Consider the following 10,478-nt stretch of genomic DNA (forward strand, 5'->3'; position numbering starts at 1 on the left):
CCTGTTCGTTTAATATTTTTTATTGAACACATGTTTTATGAATACGTACATAAAATGCACATTTTTTAGAATAAAAAATAGTTCGGTGTTCGTTTACCTTTTTTTCATAATTGTATAGTTTGCAAAACACTGGCTTGCTTTTTAAAAGTCCAATAAGTAACGGAACGTGCTGCATGCGTGTAGTTTGAAATAATATTGCTTATTTCGAAGAAATTTCATATGATACAGTGTAACAAGTGCTGAAAATGTTTAAAACTCAATTATATTTAGCTACAAACCTCTTCATGCTATGGAAAAAGCAGCCTTCAACAAAGTTTGGAGATAGCTTTTTGTGAAAACCCGATTTTGGATTAACATAACGTTATTTAAGCTTGTTGATACTTTATTTAAAACTTTATTCTAAAATAAATAACTATAATTTGTACACAACAGATTACAGTGCATAATAAAAACAACATACCATTCTCGATTAGGCTCGATAAGGTTCTCCACTACAGTAGGTAAAGTTGTCGCTGTTTTAGCTTTGGTTTTGTTTCTTCTCTTTCACAACGGTCGGGCGGTAGGATTTGTTCGAATCCTGTCGTCCTAGTGCGCTTGCCATGGCCGCTTTTGGATGGATGTGTTGCGTCAAACGGAACCGTTTGCCGGCGATATCGATATGATACACCGCGTCCTTGTCCATTATGAACTCCGTCGTTATGGTGCTCCCCGCGTTACTCTTCGGCCGACTGATGTAGCCCAAACAAATGAGCTTTTCCGAGGCAAACCCGTAGCTTAAAAGAACCATGCAAATTTTAGGGTTGTGCGGTTCGCGAAGCTACTCGCGCGGATACTTACCCGGCCGAAGTGACCGTACCGCAAAATTCATTGTTCCTGTACACCGGTTCGCCACCCCACGGCCACACGTCCTTATCAATGTCGATATCCTCAACGTGGAACAGCACCAGCCGCTTTCGCAGCCCATCCCGCTTCTGCCGCTCCAGCGCTTGCCGGCCGATAAAGTTTTCCTTTTTCTTCAATTGGGAAATCTGTAAACCAACGAGTGCTCAAAACACACAGGACATACGCACACCGTACTTACGTCCAATCGTACCGAGTAGAACACGCCCGCCTCGAACGGGGTCGTCATGCTCGTCAGCTCGTCGCCCCAGAACGGAATAAACTTGTCGATGCGCAGGAACCGCTGCGTAAGGGTTCCCACATCACGCGCGCCATAATCCCGCCCACGTGTGATCAAGCGATCGTACACGTGCAGCGCGTACTCGGACGGAACGTACAGGCAGTACCCGGGCATACCGGTGTGCGTAAAGGACATGATCATCACATCGCTCGCGTAACCCAGGTTAAGCTTGCGATAGCTGAACGGTGCCAACCGGACATCCGAGTTGGAAAGTTCGCTCATCAGCAGCGTAGACTTCGGTCCGACCACGTTGATCACGGTGTACATGGACGTGACGTCGTTCAGCTGCACGGACGCATCGTCTGGCAGGTTGCGGGACATCCACTCGTAGATTCGCGTCTGCTGCGATGAAGGAGAGATCATGAAAAAGCTATCCTCCGACTGGCGGATGAGCATGCAATCGTTCTCGTAACCACCGCGCTCGTTCAGCATGCCAGTGTGCACAATGTGACCGACGGTGATGTTCACATCGTTGGCGCACATGTACTGCAGATAGTCCAGGACCGCGTTTCTACCGGCTTCTGTTTCGCTCTGGACACCGGGTTTGATTTCGATCTTCGAAAAGGACGATATGTCGATGATGCCAACGTGTTGCGCGCACGCTTGGTACTCTTTCTCCATGTTCTGGAAGAACTTCGGTTTGTAAAAGCTGCCCTCCGGAAGTGTTGGCAACGGATCACCACCTGCGAATGAGACAACAATGTAGCACCACGAGTGAACAATGGCCAGTTTTACTTACGTCGGTAATCGGAATCGAAATAAAGTGCCCGTTCGTAGCCCATCTTTGTGCCGAATACGGCACCACGAGCTTCCAGCACGCTGTACAACGGCGAACAGCGCAACTTCCGGGAAAACTTGTACTCGCTTTGGTTCGGGTACAGGATGGCGTACTGGCGGCCAACCACCTCACGGATACGCTGCTGCAGGTACTGCCGGTTGTTGTGGAGATCCAGAAACCGCTGCACATTGAACGGCAACATCTCGATCGTCGGTGTGCCACTAATGATCCACTCGGCAAGGGCTTTCCCAACGCCACCAGATCCTTGCAGCGGATTCCCATTCATGCCACACGCAACGAAGTAGTTTTTCACCTCAGCCGACTCGCCAAATATTAGCCGCCCGTCAGGTGTGAAGTTATCCGGACTGTTGCGGACCGTGGGCATTCTTAGCTCGCGTAACACCGGCAACCGATCGACGGCTTTCTCCCAGAGTGGCACGCAATGATCGTGATCCTGGTGCAGATGCTTCTGCCACGCTTTTGGGATGTCCTTCGTGTTTTCGAACGCCGGTTTGGCTTCCTTCTCGAACCAACCGACGAGCAGCGATTGATCGAACTGTCGCACGTACAGATTCGCGTCGTAGTCCCGTATGCAGGGCAGCAGGTTATCGTCGTCGGTGGGCAGGTTTAAGCTGGTGGTCAGCGCGTAATAGTGCTGGGCGGGATAAGCCGGAACGCGAACCGGTGGTTTTGACAATAGGCCAAGCTCTCGGGCCCACATGCCGCTACAATTGACGAAGTACTCGCAGCTGATTGTGCCCACGTCTGTTTCGATCGAGTGGACGCGTTCATTTTTGGTATTGATCTAAAGGAAGAAGAAAAAATACGAACTCATCAGTGCCTTTGGAGGTGCTTTCGTAGGTCAAATTAGTGGATAAACCGTGAGCTGATCCGTCGAGAAACATCATATCGGAGAGTTCGCCACACGTGTATAATTTTGTGCGTTCTCAATAAAAAAGAACAGTTGTGCTTTTAACATTATCGAATTATCAACGGTAAAAACATTTTAAATCTAACACGTGTTGCAGAATCACGTGTTGCAGAAACAAAATAGCTTCTGATTAACGTAAACAGCAATTTAACTATTGTTTGTGATTATACCTTTAGAGCTAAGGAGTCTATTTTTCAAATTCTATCCCACAATAAGCTGAAAAGCATGAGATAGGACAGGGCTCAACTATCCATTAGTGGCACTACCCATCTAACCTGATTATGGTGGTGATAAACACTTCCCTCGAGCTGGTCGTTCCTGTGGAACTCATTTGCCTTAGTCTACTTACGTATTTCACCTGACAACCTTCGAAGTATTTGACACCTTTTCGTTGCGCTTCGCTCGCCAACACCTGCACGACGGCCGCTGGATCAGCGATGCAATCATCCGGAACATAGACCGCCCCCTGCAGATCGTCCGTGTTCAGAAACGGATGCAGCTTCCTGGCCGTCTCCGAATCCACCAGCTCACATTGCACACCGGTCGGATGGATGTAAGCGGCTCGCCGTTGCAGCGCAATCACGCGATCGTGCGTCTGTGCTAAATTAAGACTACCACATCTTCGCAGGCCGATTTCGTGACCCTGCTGGTGCAACTTCTGGTACAAGCGCAGGCTTTCCACCACAATGTTACGCTCGGGCGTGGGCTTGAACAGTCCAATCGTTCCCGAGCCGAAATGTGACGTTCCACTGCCGATTTTGCTCTGATCCAGCACCAACACATTGCTCCATCCGTTGTCGGCCAAATGGTACGCGACAGAGTTTCCCAGCAGACCCGCGCCTGCCACTACGACACGTGCTTGGCTAGGGTTGACACTTTCACTGCTGCTGTGGCGCACCGTGGCCAGAGTGCAAGGACGCGACCCGGGACCAATTCTCAGCAGCTTTATCATTTTGCTTCACGCTCTCCGAACTTTCTACGCCCTTGTTTGGTTTCCTCCACGGGGTGTTTTAAAGTCGCACGCCGCAATTTGGGGCTTACATAATGCAATTTAAATCTATCACTCGCCGTCGGAACACGTCCGATCGCATGCTGTCGCGCGGATCGACTCATTAATTAGGAGCCGCCGTTGAGGCGGGCTGCCGCGGAACGGAAATATATTCACGGTCGCGTGGAAAAACACACCGCCTTTACTACGACTCTGCGACAGTGATCGATATCAAATATTAGTGTCCGTCAACAGTCGGAGAAAATCATGCTCGTGGGGTTTTTTTTTGTCAGGGCACATGCGCAGATCATCGAGCATGGTTAGTTTTTTTGCGTGGTTTTTTTTTTGCCCAACTACGCCATCGCCCACCATTCGCCATATGTTTTGGACGTCGTGCGGCAAGGCGTGTGCGTGTGCAATGTTTGTAAACAAACGCGTATGGTTTGTTGACCCGTCGCTTATCCCGTTGTTTCTTCCGGCAACGTTTCAGTCTAGCTGTTTAGCTTCCGTGAACTCATGCGTCACGTTATCAGTACCCAGCGGTATGATTCAATGGTATTTAGCGACTCTTAGCATATAGAAGACATACAATTTAGTTTTGCCACGTGTAATCGCAAGAAATAGTATATTCCCGGGGCATTTTTGGCAACTTGAACGTAATTCAATTATACCTCCAACTACATGCGGGTAACTAAAGCATTTTTGAAAGCAAAATTATTCGCGTTTGGAAAGGAAAGATATTTTGAACGTTTTTTAAAGCCATGTTTTGTCAAGCGATGCGAAAAATGAAGCACATTTTGATTGTTCGTTTTTGGTAACTATATTTTTATACATTTTTTAAACGCCAGAACTTTTATGCCGAAATGCATTGCAGTTTGGAAACCCTTTGTAATTGGACCAAAAAGAATTACTCGTTGGTTTTGAATGCATTTGAAAAGTGTTGTCGAATTATAAATCTCCTACACATACCTGCACTTTATATTTAAGTATAGTAAAATTATATAAAACTCAATTTCTTGTAATGCTTGGAGCTTTGGAATACTGCTCTTTGAAGCCTTTATTTACTTCACACCTCTCATATAGGTTGTTTTTAATCAATCAACGCTTCCTTTTTTTTCAAACTGCAATCTTATTGCTGAAAAAGTCTGCATGAGTTTCACCAGCCATGGTTTTGGTTTTACGTAGTATTCTCAGCTATTACCCTTCTTTGCTTGTTTCGGACCGTTGTATTTCTGCGTCGGGAGCTGCTTCTCGCTTGCATAGCGAACCCAATGGATCCCGCTGGAGCAATATTTTTTCCAGTTCGAACAAATGATCGTCCTGCTCGCCCGGGTATAGCCGGCGCATCGCTTCTGCCAATTTGTAGACGTACTCCGGATTTCTACCGCTCTGGCCAGTGCATACTAGTATCTGGTCGGCAATTGTGTTCAAATCATCTTGCTGCCCAGCAAACGATGGATTGTCCTGTGTGGCCACGTACAGCAAAATTTGCTGCGCATCATTCAACTGTTCTGCGCTCCAAGGGTAAGGATAAAACTTGACCAGATGACGTTCATATCCGTTCTTTTCTCGATGGTCGAGATGTTTCAGTACTTGGAGCTTTTCTCTAGCGGCAATCCGATATCCCATTCCCCAGACTTTCGACTCTGGATTCTCAGCGTGGACCAAAGTAACAACTCGCCCGGGCTACAATTAATTAACTATCACATTTGAAAGAAGTACATTCACACAACATACGGTGGTGCATTATCTCTTACCCGTTCTGCCGTCCCACGATGGTCCGTGCTGTTTTGAAAGAATCGCCGCAAGAATCCCTTTACGTATCCAGTTCGCTTTTCTTCGAAGGGAAAATCAGCCTTCCAGACTAGCGATCCGTATCCGAAGATCCAGATGTCCTTTTCATCGTTCCCGTCGTCTAATGCTGATGTAATATTGATACTAACAACTTCACTCATCATTCGAATTATCTTCGAAAATTTAAGCACTCGGGAAAAATTTAGTAGTGCCAATGTGGGCCACCTAATGCATTTAGCTTCCCCCAGAACTGATGTTTTTGGCTGGAAAAATGTAAATACAAATCAGCTGTTTGCTGCGATGGGACTGCAGAATCGGCTGTCAGACGGGAGGTGGCGTTTTAAGCTACATTTAGACGATAACGAAACAAACAATTGAAATTCGCTTTACAAAAGTTAAATTAAGGGTATATTTCCTAAATCATCCATCTCTATGGATTCAGTTTCGTTTTTTTGTTGGCACTCTTGGTGTATCTATATTGGCAAAAATACAGTTTTTTTCTGGAACCGTAGTAATCTATAACAGTCAAAAATATAGATTATATATAGGTTCTATTGTATTTTGCAACCGGTTGCCGTTTTTATACTAAAAATATACCAGCACTTTAGGATAGGGTAGAGAATTTGATAGCTATAGGCCGTTTTTCAAAGAACTTTCAAATGGAATTCCATACACTATGTTGGGGAAAAGTAAACCCAATCTGCATGTTATTGAAGAAAAATTTTCGCTTTTTGAATTGAAAGTTCATAGATTCTCAGCTACTTACAATTTATACAAGTTTATCAAGACCAACGATCAAATACAAAAGAAAACCATTTGAAAACTGTTTGACATTTCGCGATGACGTTTGTTTTGCCAGCGCATGCTGGCTCGAGGCGTGCGTGTGCGCGTGTGTGTGCTTGCGTGCGATTGTTTTGGATTAAAAAGTATCTTGTGCAGAATTGTGTGATTTCTACAATTTGCTAGTAACCTAAGCTCCTAGTAACCTTGCGATTGTGAAACTCTCGAGTGCACGTCAAATTATCGCTGTATGTTTGTAAAAACACACGAATAAGCTTGTGCTTGTGCAACGAGGCAAGAAATGTGAAATTTCGTGCATAGAGAAAGAAGAAGCAGACGCGTGTGCGCTACGAATTTTCTTCTTCGATAAAAGTGTTGCGAAAATCAGCTGAGCTGCGTGGAAATAATGTCGGAATTGTAAAGAACGTAAGTGCACGTTGCTAGTATTATCGCATTCAGTATCTGAAACTAACCACCGTACTCGGTATGTTGCTAAATCGCGTATACGCCGTTGTATATTTCCACCACTATCTTTGGCCTGTGACCCATTTCCTGATGATATCATTTTTTCATGTTTTTTTTACTTCTTCAGCTTTGATAGATATTATTCTGATTGTCCATTATGAGTCTAGGAGTATAACGTGCGTAGGTTGTCCACCATCGCGGAATCGTGGAGTTTCGTGGTTTTTTTGCCTCTCGAAACTTTCCAAATTTGTCAGTGTGCCAGCATCGGCAATGTGGCCATGCGATTCCGGTGGTGGCGATAGTTCGGATTTTTTTCTTGACCATTCGATTGTATCCATGCGCCGCTGATAGGCCCAGTGATGTGGTGCGTGCAAGTATACTACCACCACTAGTATAAACCTCATCCGAATGTCGGTTGCGGCCCGTTGAACAGGGACGGACGAAAACGGACCGATGGGTGGATGGATCGGTAGCTGGTGAGAATCGCGTCGACCGTGGGCGGACACAATTTATGGCAATGTACGCAACTTTAGCAAAGAATTCGGACGCGTGTGGCCCAAAGAGGAACGTACCGTCCAAACAGCACTATTTAGCGAGCTTTGCACGCGTCACCCACCGTTCGATAGCTGAATGGGGCGGAATAAGAATCAAGACTGAGAGGAGGCTTATTATTCAAATCGAAAGCAATAAGTAGCTGAGAATCGCGCAATTTATAAGCGACGGGAAATAGACATAAGCAATCTGAAAGTAAAAGGTTGCTTCTTTGAGAGGGATTTAAACTTGCATTCATGATTCATTCCAATAAGAGAATGAAAGAAGTTGTAAGTAGATAAGAGTATGTAGATAGTAGCAACAAAACGGGGCTTTACATAAAACAAAGTTACCATACCTCTCCTGGGTATTGTGCAACGGGTTATTTCACTTCCAATGAACTACCAAACTCACTGCGTATAACCATGCCCTAAATGTATCATATCATTTAGTATCGTTTGTTTGCGTTTTGTTTTGTTGCCGCATCATGTCCTGGGAGAGATGATCGCCTTGTCGTTGCTGAAAAAATAAAACGTCGCTCGGTCATCGATTCTCCAGCTACTTCCTCGATACCTAGCCGTAGGGCGGTGGTTGCCAAAAAAAAAAGAATTTCACTTTTATGGTCGGTTATGTGCCAGGCTATGGTGGCCAGACCGGCGTCAGTCGTCTTTTATGGGTTGTTTGGCAGACAGACTAAAACGACGACCGGAAAGATGAACATTAAAGCTGCGCTCTTTTCTCTCTCTGTATGTTGCGATGCAGCATATCTCGGTTGGATGGTTCGTACAGGGATGCTCTGGGCGGACAGGATTCCCTAAAAGCACTCGCAAGTATTGCGTGCGTAATAATGGTTAACCTCCGCGCTAAGTCGAGTTCGATGTCGGATGAGCTCTCGTGTTGAGTGAACGTAATAGTTTGTGATAAATTTGAATTATACTTATCGTTTTTTTTGCCCCTCCGAAAGACGCCCACGTGTGCTCCACGCGAGCCATTAATGCCTCGCAAACAGCTCATTGTACCTGTGGAAGCTTCGTGACGATGCGGTTGCCTGATATGGCCGTTTACCTAAAAAACATTATCTATACAAATTGTACAACACTTGAGTTTATTATTTTATATAATGGCACCTTCCCGCAAATAGGCAGAACATAGATAATAACATTGTGAAGGCGTGAATCATAATCCACGGAGCTAACACTCGATGGAATGTTAATATCCGTAATCACTCCATTTTATGTGCCCCAGCGTGAACGCACATTATGCCGTGAATACACGGAATGCCGCCGATTATGATAACTTGCCTACGCTTAACGCAATAGGAAGAACAAACGAAAGGATTCCTTCATGCCCGCGTGTGAACGACTTACGAAGGGGGCATCAAAGAAGGCTCAAAACATTCCGGCCTTTCAAAGCCACCCAAAAGAGAAAGACAGAAAAGAGAGAGAGAGAGATTGAGAGAAAAAGCGAGAGAAGCGTAAAGTAAAACATAGAGAGAATGGCTCCAATCGAAGGCTTTTATTGGGTCGATGGCTCTGTAAAAAGGGATGCTCCTTCTCGGTCCTTTCTTGGGCGAGCGGTTGCTATGATGCACCAAAAATTGTATCATGGCATGGTCCTTTGACCGCGGCCGTTCCACATTGCACTTTCCACTCACTTGCGGCAACGGCAGGAACACACGCTACACGTCTTCTCGAGTGTGCGTGGACGAGAGAGAAAGAATAAAAAAGGAACGCTGAACCGCGGAACCGGTAATAAATGCATCGTGGTCAATTTTCTGCTGCCGGTTTGTCCGGACCGAGCGCGCTTTGGTTTAGTTTGGTCCGTAACAGTGTCGCGTGACGAACGATCGATGAGTCCGTTCGGTGTCTTGTGCGCGTTTGTTGAGTTGTTGATGGCAGCTAAAATGGTTGATGGCTGAGGTGGAAAAGATAACCGAATGCGTGTGTGTTGCGCTTAATCGTCAAAAAAGCTTTACAAAAATTGCCCTAAGATTTTTTGTGCTGATAAGTCCCGGCAACGTTTCGCTTATCCTTATCGGTACAGCGAATCGATACGTGAGAAAAGCGCGCATTCCAGCAGTTAACCTTCGCGTGGATGTAGGATTGGTTAAAACAGACCGATACAGATATTTGGAGGAAAAGTGAACGAAATCGAACGAAATTAAAAAAAAACTCACCTAGCATGGTCGCAAAGTTCCAGATGGTGGTTTGTGTAAAAATTTCCGATTCGCGCATTTGTGTGTTGTAAACAACTCCTTCCGCTCCATTTTCCTCGATCGACCGATCGCCTGATCGTGCGGATCACAAAGTGCTGGTGTGGAACCACGTTTCCACAGTGCAATTAATCGTTCCCTGCTGGGTAATATTTTCATTATCCAGCACAAAACCGGACGCATCCCGAAAGTGTTTCGTGTTTAGGAATGCAAAGCCAAATTCGACACGCCGCCAAGTGATTTTGCAAGCAGAATGAAAAGTGCCCATTCGATAGCGCATGCCACATTTTTAAGGAATTGCCTCCATCACGAAAACCAACCAACATGGGCCATATGGAAAATCTATCACTGTTTCGGTAACTGAGATTGAGCTACCAATGAGCTGTAAATGCAGTAATCTCTCCCGGGGAATGGGGACACTCGGATGTGCTGGATGGCAGAGATAGAAATGAAGTCAAGATCGCAAAGGGATCCATTCAATTGGCCGTTAAACGAGACAGGGAAAGGGTTTGGTACCGTTGTAGGACAAGGACAAGGGCCGTTCGCTGTTGACTCATGTTCATGGTCAACCCAAGTTGAGTCGCCGTTTATGGTCAATTCGTTTCTGATGTATGGGTGGATGAACGTTCACGTGATTCGGAATACTTTTCATTGTTTCAAAAACCAAAATATTTTCTTTATGTTACATTGAAACTGTTCCGTGTTGGGCAATGAAATGCTTAAATCTACTGGGCAGCTCACGGGCAATAGAATGATCTTTCTAAAAGTTGCTGGTGATCGTTCGTCCAAGAGGTCCAATTCAACGGACTCCCCCGGTGG

At 45.6% G+C, this 10,478-nt stretch overlaps 2 protein-coding genes across 2 annotated transcripts; both read right to left on the reverse strand.

The window, feature by feature from the left end:
• Positions 1–477: 477 nt before the first annotated feature.
• Positions 478–3,841, reverse strand: LOC128721761 (pyruvate dehydrogenase phosphatase regulatory subunit, mitochondrial-like). Its single transcript, XM_053815551.1, has 5 exons — positions 3,239–3,841; positions 1,920–2,763; positions 1,082–1,863; positions 838–1,028; positions 478–773 (listed from the first exon to the last, which is right to left on the reverse strand). The coding sequence occupies exons 1-5, from the start codon at positions 3,839–3,841 to the stop codon at positions 518–520; spliced, it is 2,676 nt and encodes an 891-aa protein (XP_053671526.1). The 3' UTR covers positions 478–517.
• A 1,125-nt stretch (positions 3,842–4,966) lies between these two features.
• Positions 4,967–5,832, reverse strand: LOC128721769 (putative glutathione-specific gamma-glutamylcyclotransferase 2). Its single transcript, XM_053815563.1, has 2 exons — positions 5,635–5,832; positions 4,967–5,563 (listed from the first exon to the last, which is right to left on the reverse strand). The coding sequence occupies exons 1-2, from the start codon at positions 5,830–5,832 to the stop codon at positions 5,075–5,077; spliced, it is 687 nt and encodes a 228-aa protein (XP_053671538.1). The 3' UTR covers positions 4,967–5,074.
• Between the last annotated feature and the right edge of the window lie 4,646 nt (positions 5,833–10,478).

This window comes from Anopheles nili, chromosome 2, assembly GCF_943737925.1.
Source record: "Anopheles nili chromosome 2, idAnoNiliSN_F5_01, whole genome shotgun sequence".
Classification (NCBI taxonomy): domain Eukaryota; kingdom Metazoa; phylum Arthropoda; class Insecta; order Diptera; family Culicidae; genus Anopheles; species Anopheles nili.